This window comes from Rattus norvegicus, chromosome 7 (assembly GCF_036323735.1).
Source record: "Rattus norvegicus strain BN/NHsdMcwi chromosome 7, GRCr8, whole genome shotgun sequence".
In the NCBI taxonomy this organism is placed as follows: Eukaryota; Metazoa; Chordata; class Mammalia; order Rodentia; family Muridae; genus Rattus; species Rattus norvegicus.
This window is the reverse complement of record NC_086025.1, coordinates 31,302,331-31,329,540: the sequence shown is the minus strand read 5'-3', so window position 1 is coordinate 31,329,540 and position 27,210 is coordinate 31,302,331. Positions and strand designations below refer to the sequence as shown.

General features: G+C 47.3%; 1 protein-coding gene and 1 long non-coding RNA gene across 10 annotated transcripts in view; one reads left to right on the top strand and one right to left on the bottom strand.

Moving 5' to 3' along the window:
• Positions 1-16,196, bottom strand: part of LOC134479861 (uncharacterized) — a 32,548-nt gene extending 16,352 nt beyond the window's left edge. Inside the window, exons 1-3 of one of the 3 annotated variants that reach the window (XR_010053670.1) lie at positions 13,783-16,196; positions 12,684-12,930; positions 10,087-10,673 (exon numbers count right to left, since the gene is read on the bottom strand). This is a non-coding gene — a long non-coding RNA (uncharacterized LOC134479861). Of the gene's footprint in view, positions 1-10,086; positions 12,931-13,782 lie in introns of those variants that run through there. The other 2 variants (XR_010053672.1, XR_010053669.1) reach the window with 2 other exon arrangements.
• Plxnc1 (plexin C1) overlaps positions 1-27,210 on the top strand; it is a 153,846-nt gene that overhangs the window by 101,283 nt on the left and 25,353 nt on the right. For all 7 annotated transcript variants that reach the window (XR_005486861.2, NM_001426988.1, XM_039080100.2 and 4 more), the window contains 7 exons: positions 1,266-1,368; positions 4,854-4,955; positions 5,273-5,376; positions 9,478-9,516; positions 9,767-9,891; positions 11,517-11,715; positions 16,191-16,337. Coding sequence is in view for 6 of the 7 variants with exons in the window: in NM_001426988.1 (NP_001413917.1) it covers positions 1,266-1,368; positions 4,854-4,955; positions 5,273-5,376; positions 9,478-9,516; positions 9,767-9,891; positions 11,517-11,715; positions 16,191-16,337 (819 nt within the window). In the remaining variant the exon portion in view is untranslated. The remainder of the gene's footprint in view (positions 1-1,265; positions 1,369-4,853; positions 4,956-5,272; positions 5,377-9,477; positions 9,517-9,766; positions 9,892-11,516; positions 11,716-16,190; positions 16,338-27,210) is intronic.

The following is a 27,210-nucleotide window of genomic DNA, read 5'->3' as shown; positions in this document are numbered from 1 at the left end:
AGTTGAAAGTGAGCACGCGATCGAGTCCTAGCTGTGTTGCTTAAGAGCTCTGTGACCCTACATTCCTCCCTGGCTTCCTCCCCAGCCCTTTCATTGTCCGTCATTTTGGTAAAAGATAAGTAAGTCATGTTTGCGGCACAGTTCCCAAGCACCTGCACTGGGATTCGAACCCAGCAGAGCAGAAAGCAGACAGAAGCAGCTGCCTTTCTGGAGAGCAATGGTGAAGAACAGTCTTTAGGGAGGATAGTACGTGGGGGAGGGGAAAGTAGACTACCCAGTGATCGCTCTGCACCTGATGGTGGAAAAGTTTGCCTGGAAAGGTGACATTAGAGTGTGGGTCTCGAGGAGGAAGAAGAGAAGAAGCCATGGACAGACTGGACAGAGGGAAGCATAGGCTCCCAGAGTGCCCAGGCAGAAACCTGCTGGCTAGGTCTAATCTGAATGCCATAGATCAGCATGGTTGGAGTGAGGGTCTATTCCTGGGAGGTTAGAGGGTTGTGAGGGAGGGCCAGAGATTATTAGGACCCTTTAGGCATTGCAGGGGTTTGTAGTTTTGATTTTTGATTCTAGGCAGCTGCTAGAGAATGAGTTCAGGGATGGTGTGAGCTGACATCCTATAGGATACAGACCTTTTGTCTTTACCTACCCATAGGCCCTTTCAACATCCACATCAGTGATGACAGAATGAATCTGGGTACAGACTAACTTAAGATCCTACAAGGAGAGAAAGGCTGGACCACCAAGACCTGCCATTGCCCCAACCATTTTGCTTGGTGCTTCCTTGGGGCAGCCAGCATTCCAGAGAGCTGCAGATGCCTTAGCACTTGTTGGTGTGTGAAGACGAAGGAAGAGCCAAGATGTAGAGTTTTTGCCTTTTCAAGTTCAATTGCCCCCGACCCCTCAACCCCAAAAGGCAGAAAACAGAAAAGATCCTCAGGGATCATCTGGTGGTCAGCTTTGCCCAACTAATTTTCACCAGAGAAAGCGACATTCAAACCTTCCCGACTGGAAGCACCCGTGTGGGAGAGAGAGAAAAAGAATTGCCCCTGTAGAGAAAGGCTAGCCACCTTCTGCCTCTGTGTTAGCCCACCTCTGCACTAGTAAGGCTCAGGACAAAAGAGTGCCGGTGTTTAAAACCTACAGATCTAGTCCAGCACACCTACAGATCCCACCCATCCCGTCACGTCTCTTAGGGGAAGCTTACAGTGCGCATGCGTATGGTGCCCGGCTCTTCCGGCTCTAACGGTACCAATCTGTCCCATCAGGTCAAACTGGGAAATCTGGAGCTCTATGTGGAACAGGAATCCGTTCCTTCCACGTGGTATTTTCTGATCGCGCTTCCAATCTTGCTGGCCATTGTCATTGTTGGTAAGTGGCCTGTTCCATTTTGTCCGAGAAGTTATTCCCCAAGGCTCCTCAGCGGGCAGGCCGACCTTCCGCTTTGGGGAGCTCTTTGTTAACATTAAATATTAACGGGTGAGAGGCCACATCAGAGAGTTGAGAAGTGAGTAACAGGTATGTTGGGGCTTCTCTAATGAGTTTTTAGAGTGCTTCAATAACAAAGAACTGGATTGTTCCTTGATGTTTCGCGCTGATACCCCAAGTCTTTGGGACCGATTTGGAAACAAGTCCATTAAGGACTCCCAGGACTTGGTCATCCTATCTCATCCTCAGCCTGCTAAGTAACACTTCTCCAATCCCCTGTCCTGCTTTTCCTGGGAGAGTCGGGCTTTGCAAGTGTGTCTGGGTTATCTGTTCCAATATGCCATGCTTCCTATGGACATGGGGGTGTCACACTGACTACCAGTGGATGGATCTGGCCTATATATTTTATGGAGTCCTACGGCACCGTTCTTTTCTTTTCTTTTCTTTTCTTTTCTTTTCTTTTCTTTTCTTTTCTTTTCTTTTTTTTTAACTGAAGAAGTTGGCATTCAGAAATCAGGTAACTCACCCTTTAAGTTCGTGTTGAGGGGGCTGGAGAGATGACTCAGCAGTTAAGAGACGCTCTTCCAGAGGTCCTGAGTCCAGTTCCCAGCAGCCACATGAAGTAAATAAATTTTTAAGTCTGTGTTGACCATGAGAAAGATCTGAACTCTTAGGTCCCAGTTTCACCTCCCGTCAGTTCTTAGATCTTGGCAGCTGCTATTCCTTAAAGACAAGGTGTGCGCTCTCTGGGTTTTTCACCACAGTCTCTACATCCACTAAGATCCCCACCCACCTCTACATCTGGTGCCTGCAGCCATTTGGCTTACGATCTTTTTATTCTGTTTCTTCTCCTCCTTCACCAACAGCACGCCATGTTTGTTAAATACAACATGGCGCCTTTCTAACATTGTAGGGGCACAGGGTTAAGGGTCAGCATTTCACTCCCTTCTTACTCATTTATTTCCAAATCTGTTTCCCTTGTTTGTTTGTTTTTCTTACTGAGCATTGGGTATGATGTTGGTGACTGGGTCCGTCTCTGCTTTAAGAGTTGACTTACGGCCTAGTGCAGTTGGGCAGTTGCCTATCCTTGGGCGGTTGACACTCCTGTGAGGAGAGATATACGTTTGTGAATAACTGGCTCCATGAAATGAATTCCTCAGAACTCCTGTGCTGTCTTGTCAGTGATTGTTTTGGGTATCTTTTTTTATTCCTTCCCCAAGTCGTCTACCTCTGTCATGTATCTACGATCTAAAATTTGGCTTGACATTTTCATAAAGTCCTGGCTGATGTGGGCTTCGAGGAAGAAGATTGCCTGTATATACTCTGAGCTCTGATTTGAGCATCGACTGCTGTCAAACGTGTTCAGATCTCTCAGCTTCTCCACACCGTTATGTCCACTTGGTGACTCCTGAGAAACCCCTCTGGCCTCTTGTTGACTCTGTAAGAAGTCATTTTGTCCTTTAATGTGATTTGTTTGAATCTGCAGAAGCTCTCACAAACATCCCGTTCTGACTCATTCTAGGGAGGCTTGTGTGACCGGCAACTATGGTAAGCCGTGACCTAGTCCGTCAGTCGGGTCCTTAGTGTAAACCGTAGATGCACCAAGCCTAAGCCTGCCACCAACAGAGCCAGGAAGCCAGCCCTGCTGTGTGGGTGCCACAGCCACTCCCTTCACATGCTGAGTCAGGGTGGCTTCCCAGGGAGCCACTGCCCCAAGTGAAAAAAGGGGGTTCTCTGGCTAGGTCAGTTTGAGAATCCTCTCTCTTGGAAATGCTCAGTCCCAGTTAGAGTGAGCACAGCTGAGATGGTGAAGAAGTCTAGGGAAGAATTCTGTGTAATTGTGTTGACCGGTGTTTGTACTTGCTGGTAGCCATTCCTTTGTGTAATGGCCTTTAAAAGAAAACCAATCCCCCTCCCTCTCCCCCTTTCCCCCTCTCCTCTCCCTCCCCCTCCTCCTCTCCTTTCCCTCCCCTCTCCTTCTCCCTTCTCCTTCCCTCCCCCATCCCTCCCCTCTCCCTTCCCCTCCTCTTTCCCTCCCCTCCCCCATCCCTTCCCTCCCCCATCCCCCCACCTCTCCCTCTCCCTCCCCTTCCCTCCCCCATTCTCCCACCTCTCCCTTCCCCCTACCCTTCCCCTCCCCCTTCTCCTTCCCTCCCCCATTCCCCCCACCTCTCCATCTCCCTCCCCTTCCCTCCCTCATTCCCCCCACCTCTCCCTTCCCCTTCTCCTCCCCTTCTCCCTTCTCCTTCCCTCTCCCATTCCCCCACCTCTCCCTCTCTCCTTCCTCTCCTTCTCCGTTCCCCTCCCCCTCCCCCTCTCTTTCTCTCTCTGTCATATATGGAGGTACCCAAATACCATTGCTCATGGAGCCGGCAGAGGACAACTGTATGCTGCTGGCCTTTACCTTCCACCTTGTTTGAGACAGGGTTTCTTATCTGTACCCTGTACCCTAGGCTAGCTAGCTTTAGGACTCCTGGGGAATCTCCTGTCTTTGCCTCCCATCTTGCCGTGGGTATGTCTGGCTTTACATGGGTCCTCGGATCCTCCTCGTTGCATGGCAAACACTTTCTCCCCACCCCTCTTGTGTAACAGCCGTTAAAGTCTACATCCTTCTGGGATAACACAGGAGCTGGCAATTGTTCGGTCCTCAGGTCAATGTGCTTTCTTGGTTTACATCCTGTAGTCTCTTCGACGTCACAGCTCTCATGGATAAGGCAGGCGGGCACAGAAAGGCTAAGGGATTGGCTCAGGGTCACACAGGTAGTAAATGAAACGACAGAGCAGAGGAATAAACCCAAACTCCAGGGTCCATTGTATTGGCCACTCAAACGGCATGGCTCAGAGCAAGATGATGTGGACACAGAGGCCATCAGCTGGGGGGGGGGTGCTCTCAGTGACTTGCCCGTCACCCTCTTTAAACTATGAAGTTAGGGTCCTGTGGCAAGGAGAGATCGATGGCTTCCCTCTGCATTTGTAGTGCTGCTTTATTTCTCCGGATGTGTTTAGAGATGCTGGGGAAAGAGTGAACCATACACATGGCGAGCGGCTATAGGGAAACTCGGCCTGGTTCCTTACTCTCCAGCCAGCTGGGATCTTTGGTTCCAAGGGAAGGTTATTTGATTTTGTTTTCACTTTAAGATGAGTGGAATTTTTTTCTCCTGTTACATTTAACACCTTCCTCTTTAGAATGACCTTTACAGAAATGGCCCTTTAGCAAAATCCCAGCTTTTGTCTTTTCATTTTGTTTTTGTGGCATTGGGGGTGGAACCCAGGCCCTGGGACATGCTAGGCCAGCGCTCTGACACTGGACAGAGCCCCGTCCCTAAAATAAAGTTCTTTCCTATGCTTAATTCTCTGTCTCTTCTCCCCATTTCTTCCCCCTTGTTTCATCTCTGTGTCATCGCACCAATCTGTCTCTGTCTCCTCAGTGGCTGTGGTGGTGACCAGGCACAAATCCAAGGAGCTGAGTCGGAAGCAGAGCCAACAGCTGGAACTGCTGGAGAGTGAACTCCGGAAAGAGATCCGCGATGGTAGGCTCTGACACTCGATGGTAGGCTCTGACACGCCGTGGGTAGAAAAACAAGGCCCGCTCACTTTTAATTTTTGCCCTTGCGTGGAAACTGCCACATAGTGAGAACTGATTGTGTAACGGAAGACAAACTGAGCAGCAGGGTCTGGGCCTGGCTTTGTGTTTTATTTCAGTTCTTCTCCGCAGCCAACCAAGTAATTATCTATTGTTTCTTCTTTAATGAAAACCAAGGTCATACTCTGTGTTAGACAAAACAGCAGAAGATCTCATCCATTGTTTGCCGAGTTAAAATATTGCTCTTGGGACTGTGTGTTGCAGGCTTTGCCGAGCTCCAGATGGATAAATTGGATGTGGTTGATAGTTTTGGAACGGTACCCTTCCTTGACTACAAACATTTCGCTCTGAGAACTTTCTTCCCTGAGGTAAAAGAACATTGATCATCGTCCTCAGGTTGAGCCTTGAATAATAATGCAAGATCTTGCCTTACGTTCAGGCCGGGCAGGGAAGAGGATAATTATTAATTGCATTGATTAGGGTAGAAAGCAGCAACAGGCTACTGGTAATTACTCTTTCCCTGGTAAGAAATACAAGTTTAGAGTGATGGTTCTTGCTTTATACTTTTTTTTTTTTTTTACTACCAGTTTTGAACTGACTCCATAGCTGGGAAGTGAGCTAATTCATTTTAAAATCAATAAATTGTGGGCTCGCCAATTTGTCGTGTTTATCTGCCTGACTTGCACTGCTGCTCCTAGATTATCTGCTATTATTTCTCCATTGGAGACGAAAGGCAGGATCAGCCAAACGGGGAGAAATTGGACACGCAGAAATTTGAGTTGATGGCAGGCATTTTTAGCCTCATGTCTTCCTCGACAGTTTTCCTGTTAGTAGATCCGTCTGTAGCTTCCTTGTTTAATAGACATAGGTGTACGGAATGAGCAGTGAGTTGTTCTAGTGCCTCAAGGAATAGTGTAGAGAGAGCCCTTTGGGGGGGTTCCAATTCTGTCCTGACACCCCCATCTTCTCACTTACTCAGTCCTCTTCAGTTACCTCCCCCCACCCCAAGACTTTGGCAAGAGCACTCGCCCATTCTATCCTGATACCTCAGCTCTCCCACATTGCTCTGCTGGTCCCAGAGAGATGCCTGCCCCCCATGAATTAGAACTCATTAATCCCCCATATTCAGATCTGGGCCAGTAAGCAAAGCTAGACATCCTTTCGAACCAAGGAAGGGGTTTGCAGCACCTTGCCAGAAGTATCTTGGCTCCGTTTGGCCAGAAGCCTAGGATCATGGACACATGTGTGAAGCAATTTCCAGTTTCTCTGCAAGTCTAGCGTCAGACTTATATGATATATAAGGTACTATTGGGAGGGCTAGACATTGCCACAAGACACCTGCCCTGTGTGGGGGTCTACGCCTTGGTATTATAAATCAAGAAGGCTACAAACAAGACCAGCATTCTTACTTATCCTCCAAGAATACCGGGCACCAAGATTTGCTGTCCAATGCCTCATCCATTTGCCGTACCTGGGGGATGGAGGGAAATTCAAGTCCCTGAGTCAGGGTGAGGCTCAGGGCCTCTGAGAAGCTTGCATCTCGAGCCCCAGTTTCCCAGCTCTCTGAGATTCCCCCATTAAGAATTTAAAAGCAATAAAATAACAGAGATTTCCAGCATCCAGATGAGTACTATGTGGGCTTTTACAGTTAATGATTGCCCGTGAATGCTGAATAGCATAGTCTGTGGCCTGAAAAGGAAATTCTCCCATTTTTCTAAAGTCAGCAATCGAGGGCAGGGCGGACTGATGAGTGTCAGGGAACACCACTGCAAGCCTAGTGCCACAAAATGAAAGGAATCCCCAGAACAACAGGGCATCGTTTTAGGAGAAGAGAATAGTTGCAAGGAGCCCAACTGATTTAACTCAGGGTTCAGTGTGGTGTTGAATGGCAAACAGAAAGTCATAAAGCCTGGGAGTCATTAAGTCAGAGAACCCAAGTGGAAACCAACAGGGACTTTTCAGGACTCTTTGAAGGAGACCTAAGTCAAAACTGAGTTTATAGTGATAAGAAAGAGGGGGGAGGCATCCCCCTAAAACCAGGTGGCTAACCACATACAGCGCTTGAGGCTGAGTGTTAATTGGGCACTTTGTTGATTGACCCAGAGCCAAATCCTTGTGCCTGGAGCTTGGGTGCCCAAGAGAGGTTGATGGATGATCAGTTCTTCCAAGACAGCAGAGGAAGAGGTGGCCCGGGCGTGGCAGCTCCATCTTTGCTCGCTTGCCTGCTGTTTCTGTTTCAAAGATTCCTTCTTCTTTAGAGCAGTGGTTCTTGGACTTCCTAATGGTTGTGACCCTTTAGTACAATTTTTCATGTTGTGCTGACCCCCAACCACAAAATTATTTCTGTTGCTATGTCTAACTATAAGTTTGCTACTGTTATGAACCGTAATATGCAGGATGTCTGAAATGCAGCCCTTACGAAAGGGTCGTTGGACCCCTACAAAGGGGTCTTGACCCACAGCATGAGAACCACCACACTGTATATACTTGTTATTGTTGTCTGAGACAGGGCCCCAGATAGCACAGTTCCCGATGTCACAAAGAAGGACCCTGAACTTCTGGTCTCCTGTAGATAGACCGTTTTCTGTTTCTCTGAAAATAGAAGGCACAGGGTGAGCAGACTATCTAATCTCTTGGAAGAAGGAAATATGAATGAAAAGGGGGAAAAGCCTTGAGCTAGGAAGCTAGGGTACCACTTCCCAGCAGAAGGTCGAGAATGAATTATGGGGCCATTCGAGGGCTCAGAGGGTAAAGGTGCTTGCCACCAAGTCTGACAATAAGAGTTCAGTCTCCAGGACTCAAAAGTTGTACACACACACACACACACACACACACACACACACACACACACACTGAGGCATGTCCCTTCCTTCCCTATAAGTAAATGGTGAAATCACAAAAGACTGTTTAAAGTGGACATTTATACTAGGTAGGGGTAGATGAAAGTAATTTGAGGTTTTCTGCTTTGGCTAACAAATTTGAAGCTATGAAACGAGGTTCTCTGCAGGAAAATGTACTTTATTAATACACAAGCTTTATCTAGAGTTTTAAAGTATAAAGGAGAGAGAGAAATCATTTTTAATTTATGATTTTACTTAGTTATTTTAAACTATTACCCAATATGGTTTTACATTATATATAATATTTAGTTGGGCATAGTACATGTTTGTAATTTCAGACTCTGGGAGACGGAAGGCCAGAGAATTGCTGTGAATTTGGGGCTGGCCTGGGATATAAAGTGAGACCCTGTCTCAAAACACCCCAAATAAGTAAATAAAATTAAATTCAATTCTTAATTTTTAAAATGGCAGCCTCAAAATGTAAAAGCTTATGTTAAGGAACCACGTAGCATAGTATATCCACGTAGCATAGTATATCCAGGCATGGTTTTCAAAGCCGGGGTAAAAAGCTCAGTCATAGTGGGTGTAGAGTGCTGTGTGCTTAGTACTCCTCATTTCGTTATACAAGAGGTCCCAGATGGTGGACGTCGGACACAGTGTAAATAACCTGTGCACGCTCACGTGACCAGTGTGTGATAAGTCAGAGCTGGACCCCAGGTAGTTTCACTCTAAATTCCATGCTCTCCCACCACATGGTCTGCCCATTTATTGAGGGTGTAACATATTAGAACAGTCGATGCTACTTGGCTATGACGTATCTGAGAGTGGCAGCCCCGTGTAAGCCTCATCCTTGGAGGCCAGCACTGTGTGAGCCTCATCCTTGGAGGCCAGCACTGTGTGAGCCTCATCCTTGGAGGCCAGCACTGTGTGAGCCTCATCCTTGGAGGCCAGCACTGTGTGAGCCTCATCCTTGGAGGCCAGCACTGTGTGAGCCTCATCCTTGGAGGCCAGCACTGTGTGAGCCTCATCCTTGGAGGCCAGCACTGTGTGAGCCTCATCCTTGGAGGCCAGCACTGTGTGAGCCTCATCCTTGGAGGCCAGCACTGTGTGAGCCTCATCCTTGGAGGCCAGCACTGTGTGAGCCTCATCCTTGGAGGCCAGCACTGTGTGAGCCTCATCCTTGGAGGCCAGCACTGTGTGAGCCTCATCCTTGGAGGCCAGCACTGTGTGAGCCTCATCCTTGGAGGCCAGCACTGTGTGAGCCTCATCCTTGGAAGTCAGTTGCTTGATGAGAGGCTTGACATTTCCATAATCTTCTAGCACCAGTTTTGTTTTGTTTTTTTAACTTTTGAGTCAGTTCGTTTTTTAAAACCCAACATAATCTACCAAAAAAAAATGGTCTATGCTGATGACAATTCTCAGGGGCTTCCAGAGGCCAAGGGTGTTTCTTGAGAGCATAATAATTATTTATTATGTCTTGGAGGCGGCACAGTGAGCACAGACCAAGGGCTCTTCAGATTAGCAAATTGCACCCCTGCTTTATTAAAATGGACTTGGCTATTATAACAAAGATGCACTGTTCATTTCCTTTGGATGTTGTGAATAATAAAAGTGTCTCCTTCCTCTCAGTCAGGTGGCTTCACGCACATCTTCACTGAGGACATGCACGTAAGTTTCTACATCTTCCCTTTGAGCTCTGCGACTGTCAGCTTATCATCCTCTCTGTCACCGCCATTGTTATCGCTCTGGATTTTTATTGTGGGCATTTTGGCTGATGAGCTCAATGTTAAATAACCCATTGTGTTAAGAACCCATTGTGGCTCCACTTCCTAAGTTTCAACTTGCATGCTGTCCTACACGATATTTATTATCTTCTGTCCATGCTATACCATTGTGGTTTACTTTCCTCCCCCTCCAGAACAGAGACGCCAATGACAAGAACGAGAGCCTCACAGCCTTGGATGCCCTAATATGTAATAAAAGCTTCCTAGTTACTGTCATCCACACCCTTGAGAAGCAGAAGAACTTCTCAGTAAAGGACAGGTACGTGTTTAATTCTTTTGTGTTTTGATAAGCACTTAGGCAGAGACATTAAAACCTAGGTATGCTGGCACACGCCTTTAATTGCAGCGTGCTGGAGGCAGAAGCAAGCAGAGCTTTCTGAGTTTTTGAGACTGGTCTGGTCTATGCAACAAATTACAGGCCAGCTAGGGCCAAGCAACAACCCCAAACTACTTATTTTAGCTTTGTTTTTTCCTATTTATTTATTTATTTATTTATTTATTTATTCACTTTACATCCCGATCACAACCCTCTTCCTCCTTCCAATCCCCACCTCTTACAGTCCTCCCCCATCTTCTTCTCCTCCTACTCTGAGAAGAGGGAGGCCCCTCCCTGGGTACCAACCCACCCTGGCACATCATTTCATTAGGGGACTTGGCACATCCTCTCCCTCTAAAGCCAGACGAGACAGCCCAGTTAGGGGAACAGGATCCACAGGTAGGCAATAGACTCAGGGACAGCCCCCGCTACAGTCATTGGGGGACCCTCATGAAGACCAAGCTGCACATCTGCTGCATATGTACAGGGGGCCTAGGTCTGGCTCTTTGGTTGGTAATTCAGTCTCTAGAAACCCCCAAAGGTCCAGGTTAGTTGGCTGTTGGTATTCTTGTGGAGTTCCTATCCCCTCCAGGTTCCTGAATCCTTCCCTGGACTCTTCCACAAGATTCCCCAAGCCCCGCTGGATGTTTGGCTGTGGGTCTCTTCATCTGTTTCAATCAGCTGCTGGGTGGAGCCTCTCAGAGGACACCATGCTTGGCCCCTGTCTGCAAGCAGGACAAGAACCATTCCTTGGCATTACTACCATATTGCTTTAGTGTTTGAAGGGCTGGGTATCGAACTCAGGGGCTTGTGGATGCTGAACAAGTGCTTCACACTGAGCTCCAGCTCTCAAGCTCCTCCCTTCCAAACCACTACCTGACCCTGGGCATACCCTGTCCCAGTGGTGTTGACGGGGTGCGTGCACAGCCATGCTCTCTGCAGCTCAGATCACATGAACATGACCCCAGTTCTGGCTTGAAGGCACACATACACACATCACCCAGTAAAACCCTGAGAAAACCCCAATGCCTAAAGGGAAAATTCTTAACTGAAAAAAAGCAGAAGTGTTATTTTTAAATTTTAATTTTAAAGAAATACCCTAAATTTTTGGAAAAGAAACTCACTTCTTGTTGCTTAAAAAAAAAAAGTGACTGAAATTGAAATTGACTCGTTTGGCTTGTTTGTTTGTTGTTTCGTGTACCCGGCAGGCTGGCCTAAAACTCCTGCTGTAGCAGAAGATGATCTTGAATTCCTGATGCACTTTCTTGCCTCTTCCTCCAGGCTGCTGAAGGGTGACAAGCATTTGCCACCACCACAGCCAATGCACACCCTTTTAGGGATCAAAACCAGGGCTCCATGCCCTAGGCAAGCCGTTTACCAATGAGATATGACGGTGCTTATGCCCAGTGTGCAATCTTATGACACAGGATAGAAGTGATTGGGACCTGAACAATAGAGAATTAGCTCCTCAGGAGACAATCCCCTTGCTGCTAGCAAGATTCCATGGAAACTGGTTATGTCCAGCTGAGTCCGGGGCTAACAGCTCACCTGGCTCTATTTTTAAACAGGTGTCTCTTTGCGTCCTTCCTAACCATCGCTCTGCAAACCAAGCTGGTCTACTTGACCAGCATCCTGGAGGTGCTGACCAGAGACCTGATGGAGCAGTGCAGTAATATGCAGCCCAAGCTCATGCTGAGGCGCACGGAGTCTGTGGTGGAGAAACTCCTTACAAACTGGATGTCCGTCTGTCTCTCTGGTTTCCTTCGGGTAAGTGTCACAGGCCTCTGCAGTGTCAGAGGTAAGACAATAGGCGGTTATTTTTAGCACACGCTGGTATCTTTGTGGAGCTAAGTCCAGAATGCTCCATGGTGTGGGCATTTGACGGAACTTGATCTTGGGCCTTCCAGATTGAATGGAAAATAAAAATGGTCCAGGTTTTGTTTGTTTGTTTGTTTGTTTGTTTGTTGCTGTTACTAGTTCCTAGAGGTACATGTAATTCACGTAGAGTTCTCTCTCAGCTAAGATTGTCTTCTTATCTGTGGCGTTGGTTAACACCCATGGTCCTGCTAGCCCATTAAAGGAACCGTCCTGAGACCTGGGACGCTGATGAGCCCAAACTGTTCTTGTGTTGTGCTAAGTAATAAAAATATGACGCGGGGCACCATGCCATGCTACGTCCTGCTACTCTCTGTCCCCAACGATCTCTCTGCCTCTATGGCTAGCCTCACATTGGCGCAGGCTACTTTCTGGCCCCAGCAGCGGCTGCCCTCTTGTGACTCTCTGCTGCAAACTCTGCTCACATCCCAGCATCCGCCCCTGTAGTCATTGTCACAATTCCCAGTCTCCTGGTAGTCAAAACTCTGGAAGCTTGTAATTTATCGGTCAGATTTATATCAGTAAATCCTCACCCCACAAAACATCCACACAATAAACTCAGAGCCAATAGATATTGATATAAACTGCCCACCTAGATAAGACAAATTGTCCTGGAATCATCCCTCTCTTATAAGATATTCATAGCTACCTGTGGCCATTTAAGGCCACACAGATCTGGGTCTCTGTCTTGGTTCCTCTCTCCCTCCTCTCTCTCCTCTCTCCAAAACTCTGCACCTGCCTTACTTTTTCACTGCCCAGTCACAGGCCTTGCCTCATCTTGTGCCTGCCCTCTCCTGCATACAGACATCAATCTACATTCTTGGGTCCTCTAAAACATGTTTGAAGTACTCATTACTCACCGTTATACTGGCAGCTAATGATAGCCCCTTCTTCCCAGGTTCAGCCTTAAAGCAAGTCCCCAAAGAGCCTTCTGTCCTCAGAGTTCACTTTCTTGAAGTGACTATGGAGTATGGTTGAATTTCATCAACTCTTAAAATCTTACGGAATGCAAATTTCCTATGGTTTCCATGGTTAACAGAGTGGGCCTTGGACAACCCAGGGCTGGGTCTGGAGTTCAGACGGCTCCATCGGTTCTTGGCATGTTACCTGGGAAGTTGACAAAAGATGAATACTGTTGGGCCGTTTTGAAGCCCAGAGGAGCAGGAGTACGCCGTTGCTCAGGGCTGAGTAAGAACCCCATAAATATTGGCTATTATTATAAAATATTAAAATGAAAATCAGGGTGTTTCAGTTGAACATGGTCTTTGTTCAGCTCTCTGAGGCCCTGGCATGGAAGGTTCTTATCCATCTTTAATTTCACCAGCTACCCAGATTCCAGCAAAACGGCATAATTGTGTATTTGCAGCTAGTTTCAAAATCTAATTAAACCCTGAATAAGATACACTGTTATGCCACAGGTTTTAACAGGGCTGCTTAAGTTGACATCCACAAGCAGCACTTTAAATTAGACCGTGCCTAGTTTAATGTTTAATGCAATCTTAAGAGTAGATATGCAACATTTTTTTAAATTTTTTTTTTTTTTACTGACTTTCCCCACTCCCAAGGCAATGGCCGTTTATTAAGATTAATGAAATCTGCCTTCTTTTCTGTTTACTTGGTATACATCATCTGCTCTGGGGACATGTCAAGTGGTTCTTTCTAGGGAGAGCTGCTTTTGTGCCTCACTGTGGCTGGGTGGGCAGCAGCTGCTGAACACGGGTGCCAGACCCTCTCCCAGGTTCCCAGGTCTTAGTCCTCAGCTGACCCTAAGTCAAAAGCCCTGGAATGGTGTCCACCAATCTCTTCTCTAAAAGCTCTGTCAGGGAATTCCTGTAGCTGATGTAACCAACCCTCCGAGGAAACAGAAAGCAAATGCTGGCCCTGAGGTTTTGTTAAAACCAGTGAGCTTGCTCTCTGTGCGGGGTTTCCTACCCAGCCAGCTGGGGTTGGCGTGCTCACCGTGGGCAGTGCCTTGTGGTGGTGTTTGTTTCTGCTTTGGTGTCCATCCACCGGTAAGGCCGGTGGTTTGAAATTCACCCCCAGCTCTTCCTTACATGGAACTCTCTCGGGAGCTTCTCTTAGGCATGAAAGGGGTGAAGTGTTCATCTGGGCTCCGAGCCCAAGCAGCCCCCTTGAGCAAAGCATTCTGGGTCAAGATTCCTTCTCTGTGCTGATTCAAGAGTGTGTGGAACACTCGCTGGTGAGGAGGGAGTGGCACGGTGCCCAGGAGGAAGTGGCATCCAGCCCAGTCCTGGGTGGGACTTTCACTTTCAGTAGAAGAATCCCTCTAGCGACCAAGGGGCTTGGGGGCCTCCTCGAACCTGCTCACAGATACTAAGCAGGTAGCAGCCTTCAGATAATGTCCCTTCCCAGACTCCAAGGCCTGGGGGACAGTAGTGACAAGTGGCATCTATTAAGCACTGCTGTTTGCTATACATCAGGCTAAGAGCTTGGATTGTCTTATCTCATTTAACCCTTAATGGTCCACAGAGGTAATGACCATTTTGCCTAGGGGCTTAAGACAGATAGAGTGAGTCAGTAGGTCTGAGGGTAAGTAACATGGTTGGTACCGGCCTCAGAATGAACTTTGCGAGTGGACATCCTCTCTGGTCTGTCATCTAAAGAGAGGACATGTCCCCCAACAGATGAGACATACTAAATCTTGTGGGAGTGGGTGGCAAAGAAATCTCATGGCCCGGTGGTGCCCTAGGCTGGTCACACATCAGTGTCTCTGGAAAGGTTTTCAACCTGACTCTGCTACAGATCTAGGTTAGGTAGGTGTCTACGTGGCACAGGTTGGGGGACAGGCACCTGAGTTCTTAAGGAGATGCTCAAAAGATACCAGAGGTGATTAGCTAGAGTTAGAACTGTGGGCCCCAGGGACAGTGCGAAGCCAGCTCGATTTGGAGAATTCTGGGAAATCCTGACTGGAGAGCCCTTGAGCCAGTGGCTGTTACTCTGCCTAGCCCAGGGGTCCTGGCTGGCCTCTGTGTCAACCAATGTGGTCAACTCAGTCCCCACATAGGGGCCCTTGGTGTGTCTCTGACATGTGTAAGAAAGGCAGAAGTACGGCTCTTAGGTTTGTGGTCAGGCCATTACCCACGGCGGGTGGGGGGTGGAGAGAAAGCAGATGGCGATAAGATTACCTACCATGAAATAAAGGAAGTTTCTTCTGAGAAGGAAATGTCAGGTCCCCTCACCCCACCTTGGAAACTTCTGAACATTCCCTTCTCTGTCCTGCATAAGGAAGATGCTACTCAGGGAGTTTTGTCAGCAGAGGGGAGAAAAGCAAAGAGAGGCAGGGAGGAAGTGGACCAGGGGAGGTAGAGGGTGGCAGAAGGCCAGGGGAGAGAACTACACTTGGAGGAAGGACAAAGGAAGGGACAGGGGAGGGATAGGGGAGGGGGCCTCAAAGGGTTATGGGTAATCCTCCTCTTCACAGGAAATCAGACTGAGAGAGGAATGCTCCTTTCAAAGCCGAGTTAGTTAGCTCTGCAGATGAACTTGGTAACACGGGGCTCCAACTGGAGCGACATAGCTACTCTTCCATTTCTGGCTTAGGCAGAGCCCCTCCCCCTCCACCTACAGGCCTAATGTCCATGGATCCTGGAAACCACGTTATTTATGGGGAACGGAAACTGCCCCAGGGCTGCATGCCTCAGAAGATGCCAGGAAGCAGAACACAGCTTAGACCTCAACTACCCAATGTCCCTTTGACCATAGTGGCCTCAAATTTGGGCCACCAGCCTCCAAATTCAGTGGACCACGTTCACAAGAGAGGGCTGGAGACAGGAGCCCCGGGACCAGCCTTAGAGGTTCAGGGGAAGATAATACTGTGCAAGAGGTGTCTGAATGGTCAGGACCAAGGGCTGGCACACAGGTAGGACACAGGCTAAAACCAGCTGAAATGGAGGCCACTTCCATCGCTAAAAGCTATTTAGCCCTGACAGTCCACCCTCCTCAGTAAATGTTTAAAACAGTCTTGCATCAGTCCTGGTTGCCAACTGTGAAGCACTTTTTTTTTTTTTAATGTCGCTTATTTTTGGTTTGCAATTAAATGGTAATGTAAACAAGGTTATATCTCCACCTTTGAAAACTGTTCTTAAGCACTAGTCTACCATCGAGCACAAGTCTGCCAGCTAGGAGCTTAGACATGAAATTATGGGGGCCTACTGGATTCCTCCCATAGCATTGGGGGATGGGGCTTGTGCATGTGTACAGGGTGCATGAAGCAGTTTCCTGAGTGACATGATACACATTTTCATGGGCTTTGCATGTTGGTTATTAAAGTTTACTGCTGCCCGTCTCTTGTGTTACTACTGTGGGCTTCAGAGAGAGCTAACTGTTGCTTTTGTATCCTTTCCAAGGAGACTGTTGGGGAACCATTCTATTTGCTGGTGACGACTCTGAACCAGAAGATAAACAAGGGTCCTGTGGATGTGATCACCTGCAAAGCGCTGTACACCCTTAACGAAGACTGGCTGCTGTGGCAGGTTCCTGAATTCAACACTGTGGTAAGTTTGCCTAAAGCACTCCAACCAGACCCAGAGGGCAGGGGGAAGTAGGTGGGTCCTTCTGACTGTGGGAGGCCCCGGGCATCTACTTAATTAAAAGCAGTAGTTGATAAAATATTAACACATGTTCACGTAATAGATTTTAATTCCTTGGAGTGGGGAGGGAAACGTCGTGACGATGCCTAGGGTACTCGTCAATTTCCAGAGATTTTAATATCAGGATTGCTTATAGCTTTTAGCATCGTCAAAGGAAATGCAAAATGCTCCCTATTCAGCACTTATAATTGCAATCAGAATTTCTCAAATGGCTCTGCTTGGGGAAGACAATGTGTGAAGAGATATTTCAACCAAATTGAGGCCGTCTTATTTTAGAACGATAACACAAGACAAACTTTGCTGTGTTCCCCATGCAACATGATGCCTTCCTTTCTTTCCATAGATTAGTTACAAATGTTTGCTGTCACGCACTTAATGTACTGTGATCTCATAGATATTTTTAGAGTAGTGCTGTAGATCTCTCCAGGAGGGTGACGGGCTAGGCTGCCTGAGAGTTTCAAATACCGAGAGCTTCCTTTTAACCCATTCCAGCTCCAGCCGCCCTCAATCACCCCAGATAAGGAGCCGATACCTTAGGGCCTCTCGGGTGTTTTTGTGGCAGAAGCCCTACCCATGCATGGAAAATATCTTGTCTGGCTTTCTAAGTTTTTCCGTTATCGCTGGCTTGGGGAAGGGCGCTGCTGCCTCGGTTAGATGTTTAGCTCCACAGCGACTCCAGGCTTCTCTACCATCTCATTAGGGAGAGGGAAGAAGTAGATTCCGGTGGGATTCAGGAATTGCTGGCTGGAGAGCTAAGATTCCTGTGGCTTTGCTCTGGGTGGCGAGTCCTGTGGTGTCCTTCTAGAGGAATCCACTCCCTAATTGAAGAAGGCACCACTCTGCTGTGGACCGTATTGTGGTTACGTCATGGCTGTGGGTGGGGAGGAGCCAGCAGACCAGCTGTTTCCAGTTTCTTTCATCCCTGTGTAACATCCCCATTCAAGATGGCTGTGTGCTCACGGGGCAGGAAGCTGCACTGAGAGGGGACATGGCTCAGTGTTCTGGCTCCTGTGGATAACCGTCAGCACCTGGAGGTAGGGCAGGGTAGGGCAATGGCTCTCAGGCTTCAGCATGGTGTCACTGTGGCCCGGACAGTGTGAAAAACCTATTGTTAGGTGACCCTAGGTGAAAGTCTTGGGTATGGCTTAGAATTTTCATTTCTTTAAATTTCCTTTCTACAACATTTATTTTTATTTGATGTATAGGCGTGTCTGCCTATATGTATCTATCTTTGCCATGTGTATGCTGGGAACTGAACTAGGTCCTCTGCTAGAGAAGCCAGCGCTCTTAACCACTGAGTCATTTCTCCAGCCCAGATTTACTTACTTTTAATTATCTGTATGTCTGCGTGTATGCGTATGTGTGTATATGCATATGAACTTAGGTATATATCCGAGACCAGAGGCATCGGATTACTCTAGAGATCGAGTTACAGGTGGTTGTGAGCAACCCAACAAGAGTGCTAGGAACTGACCTTGGACCCTCTGTGAGAAGAGTAGCGCATGCCCATAACCACTGAGCCCTCCAGCCCTAGGAGGTGCACGTTTAATGTGCTCCTCTTACTGTTGGCATAGGGGTTAGGAGCCTGGGTTTGGGAGCCAGGCAGGTTTGAATCGTGCTTCTGCCACACTGACTAGCTGTATGACAGTGAGGGAGTCTCTCCACTTGCAGTGCCTCCTCAGTCCCCCCCATACATAAAATAAAGATGATAATCGTGTTGTCTGCCCATCTCTTGGGGACATTATAAAGATTAAAAGAGTATACCACACAGTCACATGCATGCAGATGCATGCACATACACACCCAGACATGCATGCCCACGGTCAAAGAAGAGCAGAGCCACATGGGGACCCCAGCTTCTTATTTACTGCCTCCTCTCTCGCCCTGTGGTCTTTCTTGCTGCTCGTCCACCAAGCCCAAAGCAGTACGTGGCCCTCCACAGTGGCAGGGAGGGCCAGCACCATGCCCTTGGCTTTCTAGACCTGCAAAGTCAGTCAATCCCTTCCCAAATCACCCAGCTTCAGCTGAGGCCAACCTTTTGTTATAACAACAGAAGACGGCCCTCACAGGGTCCTTAAGGAGAGATGCTCACAAGTGAGGGAAGGTCCAGGGGATCCAGCAAGATTTCTTTTCACTGCACCAGACTAGGAGGAGGAGGAGGAGAAAGGAGGTGGACTGGTGGGAGGGAGAGGAAGAAGGAGAAGTCAGCTGCCTGAAACAACTTTTGAGGTTACAGTTTTCCAGCGCTCTACATCAGAGTACTTTCTCTCCCTTTCCCTGGGAAGCATTATTTACTTCACAGTCAATTAAGACCGTGTGTTTCTGATTTGTTAGTACTCAGCTATCATCAAAATGTTACTTGATGTTGAAGAAATTCGTGTCGACTCTTGAATTTTTCCCCTCTTATAACCTCTGGGGAAGAGCAATGGAAAATTAAATCTAGGCACTGTCCTGATTCATCTGCGGGGGGATAGTGGAGACTGGCAGAGGTGGGCCCTAGCTCCTACGGCCTTTGCCTTTAAGAATGATTTTTTTTTAAATGCCTTTTGTTGGACCTGCTCCAACCTCTCTTTCATGGTGGCTGATTTTACTAGAAGCTAGAGAGAAGGCACATGATCCAGTCTAAGCTTGTGTGACAAAAACGTTACCCGAAGGTCAATATGAAAAATTTAAGCGTTTTCATTTCCTTCCATACAAGCTCTCCCAGCCTGAACCACTGGTTTCAAAGTTCCCCCACTTCTTCCTCTCGTTCCTCCCCCCTTCTCTACTTCCCTTCCCCCAACCCTCCCAGGCTGCACTCCTGGTGGTTTTCAAAGCCTTGCTCTGCTACATTTGCCTGAGGTGGTTTATGTAATTGAAAACCAAGGTGTTGTGTGTGTGTGTGTGTGTGTGTGTGTGTGTGTGTATGTGAGTGTGGATGTGAGTGTGTGTGGATGTGTGTGTGTGGATGTGAGTGTGTGGATGTGAGTGTGTGTGTATGTGTGTGTATGTGTGTATGTGTGTGTGTATGTGAGTGTGTGTATGTGTGTGTATGTGTATGTGAGTGTGTGTGTATGTGTATGTGTGTGTATGTGTGTGTATGTGTATGTGAGTGTGTGTGTATGTGTATGTGTGTGTATGTGTGTATGTCTGTGTGTGAGTGTGTATGTGAGTGTGTGTGTATGTGTATGTGAGTATGTGTGTGTATGTGTGTGTGTATGTGTGTGTATGTGTGTATGTGAGTGTGTGTATGTGTGTATGTGTGTATGGATGTGAGTGTGTGTATGTGAGTGTGTGTATGTGTGTGTATGTGTATGTGAGTGTATATGTGTGTGTGTATGTGAGTGTGTGTGTGATGTGTATGTGAGTATGTGTGTGTATGTGTGTGTATGTGAGTGTGTATGTGTGAGTATGTGTGTGTATGTGAGTGTGTATGTGAGTTTGTGTGTATGTGAGTGTGTGTGTGTATGTGAGTGAGTGTGGATGTGAGTGTGTGTGGATGTGTGTGTGGATGTGAGTGTGTGGATGTGAGTGTGTGTGTGTGTGTGTGTGTATGTGTGTGTGTGTGTATGTGAATGTGTGTATGTGTGTGTGGATGTGAGTGTGTATGTGAGTGTGTGTATGTGTGTATGTGTATGTGAGTGTATGTGTGTGTGTGTATGTGAGTGTGTATGTGTGAGTATGTGTGTGTATGTGAGTGTGTATGTGAGTTTGTGTGTATGTGAGTGTGTATGTGAGTGTGTGTGTATGTGAGTGTGTGTGTGTATGTGTGTGTATGTGAGTGTATATGTGAGTTTGTGTGTATGTGAGTGTGTGTGTGTATGTGAGTGTGTGTGTATGTGAGTGTGTGTGTATGTGTGTGTGTGTATGTGAGTGTGTGTGTATGTGAGTGTGTGTGTATGTGTGTGTGTGTGTATGTGTGTGTGTGTTCATGTTCTATCAAGGAACATCAGAAAGCTCTAGAAGAATCACAGGAGCAATTTAAAATAGGAGAATCTGGTGCCATGGCAGGGGCCCACTGGAGAAAAAGCCCTTTTGGATCCGTGCTCAGAAACAGCGCCTCACACAACAAACTCTAAGTTAGGTTTCACACCTCCTGGGTTAGAATGTTTTTTCTCTGAGGTGTAGGGTGTTTTCTAGAACATAGAGACATGCTGCCAGTTTCTCTTATGTAAAACCATCATACTACCAACGGGTTCTGGGAAGTCGGGTGCCCTCAGGACATCATGAGAGGATAGTGCCTCTGACTTGCCTTCACAAAGCCCTTCATAACCACCCTGGCTCCAGTCCCTGGTGCCCCAGGCTGGCATCGGGCCAATCAAATGGCTCTAATCTCAGTTCACTCCCTGATGCTTTAGGGGAGGGCGTTTGCATCTCCATTCGATACCCAGGCTTCCTTCAGCCTGTGAGGAGATGGCCCTAAAGGTAAAGTGTTTGCTGTACGAGCATGATGATCCGAGTTCAAATCTCCAATACCCATGTTAGAATCAGTCATGGCGGCACACCTGAAACCACTAGGGATGAAAATGTTCCTGTAGACCCAGGTTCAATAAAGGATACTGTGTCAAAAAATAAGGTGGAAAATTGATTCAGAAAGACTTCCTGCTGGCAAGATGGCTCAGCTGGTAAAGGTGTTCATTGCCGAGCATGGCAACCTGAGTTCAATCCTTGGGACCCACATGGCAGAAGGACAGGGCTGTCCCAGGAAGTTGTTCTCTGCCCTCCACATGCACACATAAATTAATAAATAAATGTGATTTAAGCTCAGAGTCACCCACAGCCACATAACAAGTCCCAGGCCAGTCTAGATTATTCCATGAGATCCTAATTGAAAGAAAAGACTATTAACCTCTGACCTCCACACCCACACCTACACATGTGTGACACGCATGCACACACCGAACACACCATTCAAGAATTCACAGTTGACAGCCAGAAGTGGGAGCAAAACCTATTGATCCTATGTTTTCCCCCACAGCAAAATTGAGAGCTTGCTAAATAGCGTTTCTGGGGAGCGCCTGGCCCTCACACACCCTCCTGTATGTCAAGAGCATGTTTGTAGAACAGAGGGCCTTCAACTTAGAGAATTTCAGTTCTAGGAAAGTATAGCATGTGGGAGAAGGGACATTTGCCTCAGTTTCAAGAGGAGATGAGAAAAACCAATAACTCGTAACAGGCGTGCTGAATTAGCAGAAGTTTGACTTGTAATCAAAGTTAAGCAAGAAATGGGTTTCTGAACTCTTAGACCCAGGAAATGAGCTTGGCACCCTGGGAAACAGAGTTCCGACAAACACATTCCTACACCCGTTCTCATATGTGTACGAAAGTCTTTTTAAGAGTATTAGAAATTCTCGACAAAGCCCAGGGACACACTTGCAGAAACGCTAATGCTTCTGTTGTGATTCGTGGAAGGTTTACACCAGGCACTACCCAGTCGGCCTGCTTTCCCCGTGGTTACTGTTTGGGGACCCGCATGTTTAATGCAACATTCCATATCTAACGCAACACTGCTATCCCTAGTAGGAGTTTCTGTGTGTTCTCCTTACCTCTCTGGGTTCCATTTAGCTTGTCCTTACAGAAGATCCATTATCCCCGTAATTAAACAGCCCACTGTCCCGATTAAGCCATTCTGTTACTTCAATTACATCCCATTGTTCATTAAGTCCTGATGTTTGCACTTCAGCAATCTTGTTTTTAATACTCCTAGCATTTGTGGAGAAACAGTGAAGTTAATTAACAATTCTTAAGCTCTTTTTTTTCCCTTTCTACCATAGTGCAAATCATTTCCATTATGACTTGAGATAATACTGAAACCATTACTAGCTTCATAGTTAGCTTCCTGATCAAAGAGTGAGACCATTTTTCATAATCGTGTTAGGTAAGTCATTCCCTGGTCGATGGCAAGCTGTGGAAAATGAAAAATTAACTTTAAATGAGTGCTTTCAGGGCCGTTCCTCTTTGTGGTCTTTCTCTTCATGCCTATCGTCTTGGAATTAGAGAAATAATTTAGTTATCTCAGTACAAACGTATTTAATTTTCATCTCTGTGGTTCAAATTAATTATTCTTTCATTATTCATACCTTTTTACAAAACAGTTGCTTTGACTATGGCCGTAATGCTCTGAACACAATCCACATTATCTGATCTCGGAAGTTAAGCAGAGGCAGGCCTGGTTACTATTTGAATGGGAGAGTGGTATCTCGAAGCATGATAGAAACGAAATAATTTTCTAGGTTTGTCTTTTTGGAGTTGTTATTTTCCATTCGAAGATGGTGTTTTATATATAGCAGGAATCATCAGTCAACAGCCCGGGGCCTAGTGATGACCCTTGACTGTTTGTATGAATAAAGCTTTATTGGAACACAGCTCGGTTTATTCATTTCTGTATTCTGTCTGGTTGGCTCTTTGCTAACAATGGCAGAAAATATTAACTAGTTGCACCAAAGACCATATGAACCAAAGAGCCTGATCCTCTGTAATTTGCCAGCTCTTAAACTGACACTTGAAAGACAGGGGCGGTGGGAGTGGAGCTAGAATCTTCCCTCTAACCTGAAAGTACTTGGCAAAGCGTTCTCACTGTCCACACGTCTTTGCTAGCTCTGTTTTCTCCATTCTAAGACACTAAGTATAGAGACACTGATCACAGAAACAAACTGGGGACATTGTCTTCTCACCTTGTCTTGTTCAGAGGACAAAAGGCTTTCTTCCACACCTCTCTGCCCTCTGTAATTCTGTTAGGGGAGCAGAATCCCTAACTGGGACCTGTCTGTGCTTGATGTGACCAGGAGAGGAGACTGGTTGTGGTGGATGGCGGGTGAGCACGGCCCTGGGGAGACAGTTGAAGGCAGGGAAGGTTTACTCAGGGCTGAGGGGACAACCGTTGAAACCACCTGGACCGCTGGCTATACAGAGCAAGCTGCAGCCTTTCTGAGTTTGGTACACGAAGGAAACTTTCCTCTTGACTTTCATTTGGCCCTGGAATGAAAGAACAAATATATTGTATAGCTTTTATTGAATGAGAACAATTACTGCTGAAAGGCCATTTATGATGAAGTTGCTGGTTTATAAAAAAATTCCTTTATAATTACTTTATAGGAATTATAAGGGGCATGCAGCCACATCCAGCCCTTGTCAGCTAAGGATATGTGAGAGGAGCCAATCAGGTGACATTATCAACCTCCCCTGGGACAGGGCCATCCCCATATCCAGTTTATTCCTGTCCCCAAGAGCCTCGGTTTTTCTGTTTTCTCAATACCTCAAGCTGGGGAAACCACTAGCCGAGTAAGAATACAGTTACTGGCCCATGTGCTGTGGGACCGGGGTCAAAGACATAGATTTAGGATCTGACAGTCCTAGGTATGAAACTGGTCACAGTCCATTACTGTGTGACAAGTCACCACCTGTCGGCCTATTTGTTCATCTGTGTGTAGTTGGTGAGAAAAGCCTAACCTTGTAGGGTTTTGTAGACGTACGTTAAAGTCAGAAAATTACCTGCATAACAAACCTTTCCTGGCACAGAGGAAGTGGCCATTCTTTGTGACAGTGTTTTTCTTGTCACCTTTAAGGTAAACCAAAGGGAATGTCTCTTCTGTGGTCCTTCCAGTTGTTTGTTTATTGACGATGGGTGAGGCAGGGGGGCCAGGTTATCTGGCCTTGTCATCACGAAGAACCCATCTGAAGTACCCATGTGTCGTGTTAGCTCTGTACAGGTTACACGTGTCTCCTGTGCCAGGACACGGACAGCCAAATGTCAGATAATACCCTGATAGGCAGGGCAGGAGGTGACAGTGGTGAACCTGAACGACTATTTAAAAGAGGCTGACTTGGGGCATGCTGGGAAAAGACCAGCCTTTTTCATCTGGTCCATTCCTGTGAGTCTCCAGATGGCCTTGCCTGTGTGATGGCCTCCTTCTGTATACAGCTATTAGGAGGCAGTGCAGCCTGTGTGATGGCCTCCTTCTGTATACAGCTATTAGGAGGCAGTGCAGCTGTGTAGAACAGAGGTCCAGATGCCTGAGACCAAGCAGCAGAAAGACTGATTTCTCCCCAGTGTGAACAGCCAGAATGGGCAACCCTGCTTTGGGATGCCCGCAGGTAACTTCTTGGAATGAGGTGTCTGCTTCCTCAGCCTCTTTCCAATTGTCACAGCAGGACCTCAGCAGGGCTTCCCAAGAAAGAACAGATGGTCACCAGCTGTCTTGCAAGGACGTTTCCCAGGGGTTGCCACATAACACATCCATTTGAAGTCATTGGCCAGAATGTGGTCATGTGGTCACATCCCGCAGCGGAGACAGGACAGTGCCCAGAGGCTCTGCTAGCTACACACAGTGGTGCAGATCCACACATGCTGCCCAGGGATGCACAGTGCACAGTTCGGTGCCAAGCCAGAGTCAAAAGGTCAGGCCGCCTCTAGTGCCTGGTTTGTGCCCACCCGTCGTCGACTGATGGAGACCCTCGGAAGGGTAGAGTGACTGTCCTCGGCAAGGAGAACACCCTGCCTAGCCTCCTGGCGTTTCAGTGGGAGTCTGGACATAGTCAAGTGTGACGCTACCAGATCTGTAATCTGGGACGAGCTTCCAGGCCTCCGTGTGTCTCCCCGTCTCCATCTGTTAAACGAGGCTAATAATAGTCCCTCACCTCACAGAGTTGTGAGGATTCGATGAAATTAGCAGATTCATCGCTGGGATGTGGTAAGCGTTCGATAAGTGCTGGCTATTGTTATTATTATTAGAAACTCCAAGCTCTGTCTTCATCACTCTCTCCCCTAAAAATAGCTCGGGGCTTCTCCCTCAGCAGCAGGTGGTGGTTTGGGGGAAGGCAGAGGTGGACCAGGAAAGCTCTGCTCGCTCTCATTCTAAGGAAGTAGAGTTCTTTTTCTGTACTTCTTGTCCTGGTCTCTTGACTTAAGATTGAAGCCTGCTGCTCACCAGTCTGCTAAGTCTGGTAGCTGAGGGTCTTCATGTCCAGAGGCCTTCCTCTCCTCCCTCACTGCCTCCTTTCCAGACCTATTCGCATTCTACCTCCTCCATGAAGCCTCCACAAGTTCTCTTCCCGTGAATGGCCCCCTCAAAACTAGAACCTTCCAAACACTTCTTTTGTTTCCACTTGGCTGTATTATTTATTAGTCAAGGCTCTCTGGAACAGAGGTCTTAATCTGAGGGTTACAGCTCCTTTGGGGTGGCATATCAAATATCCTAAATATCAGATATTTACATTATGATTCATAACAATAGCAAAATTGCATTTATGAAGTAGCAACTGGATAATTTTATAGTTGGGGGTCACTACAACATGAGGAACTGTATTATTAAAGGGTCACAGCATTAGGAAGGTTGAGAACCACTGCTCTAGAAGAACAGAACAGACAGGATGAATGTTAATTAGAAGGTTAATTAATAGCTTATGTGATATAGTCTAGGTAATCCAACAGCAGCTCTCCTCACACTGGAAAGGCTTATCCTTCCAGTTAGCTGCTCAGACCATGAGGCTGGATGTCCCAGCAGTCCCTACCTCCTGCTAAATGCCTGGGGGAGTCCTGGAAAGCCATTGGTCTTCACTGTGCACTGGAAGTCAAAAGAAACTGAGTTCTACTATCAGCAAAGCAGGTAGTGGCGGCGGTGGCAGAGTTGATGAGCTTACCAACAAGACATGAAGGCAGTGGGCTGCCACCTGAAGGTGCTGCCCACATGCGGAGCGAGCCTTCCACTCCAAACAAACAGACAAACAATACCGAATCCCTCCTAGGTATGCCCAGGTGTGTCTCTCTTAGTTCATCTAGATGCCGTCAGGCTGACAGTCAAGATTAACCATCCATCACACTCACCGTACCTGGTCTTAGAACTTGTGATTGTCTCATAGGTAGCCTAGTTTACCAGTGCATCCCGTCTGGATTTGCACCAGGGTGAATGGTATCATCTACAGTGCCCTATACTAAAGGAAGCACAACAACCGTGTCTGTGAATGAATTTTGCTACCAGTAAAAACCGGAAAAGTGAAGGGCACTGATCTGGGTACATTCAACTCCAAGTTAGAGAAAATGGGACCAGTGGGGCCTGAAACACCAAGAGCAGAGGGGCATGTCTCAGAGCAGACCGGAGGCCAGTGGTGTCCACACCTAAGAAACAGCCACATGCTCAGCCATCTTCAACAGAACCCAGGTCACCATCCCTGTGTTCCTCTTGGCCATGGCCTTATACTTACAAGATGGCTGCCATAGCACCCCCACTCCTACCCCCTTTTTATTTGTTGCGATAAAGAGTTTTTCCTTTCTGTATTCTTGTCCAGAGCTTAGTCACATGACTGCTCCCTGATGGAGGGGGACAGGGAGCTACCACCAGGAGCATTCCTCTACCCTGATTGGGTTCTTTGCTGGTCATCAGCCAAAACAGATCGCATAGCTGTTGGTTAGGTAGACACCAACCACAAAGGCTACCTCAGCTTGGTATTTTGTGCCAAGGAATTAAGGAGCTACAGAGCCAATAGAGAAAAAGAATGTGCTTCAAAGAACTGGCCTTCTGTGGTGGTCAGAAAAGGAGTTATAACCTTCCATTCTCCTGGCGTGCCTGCAACGGATTCTCTGAATGCATGTGTCCTGAGGTGGCAGGTGTCTCTCCCATACCTGTTGTGGGTAACCTGAGAACATGTTTTAAGCAATCCCCAACACTAAGGAATACACAGAGGAGCCTGGCTCTGCAGGCTTTGGCAGGTGATATGTGCCATGGAGATGATGCCATGGGGCGTTGGCCAGAGATCGACCCTGTCATGCCCACACTCTGAGGTGACAAGGACACTGCTCCCT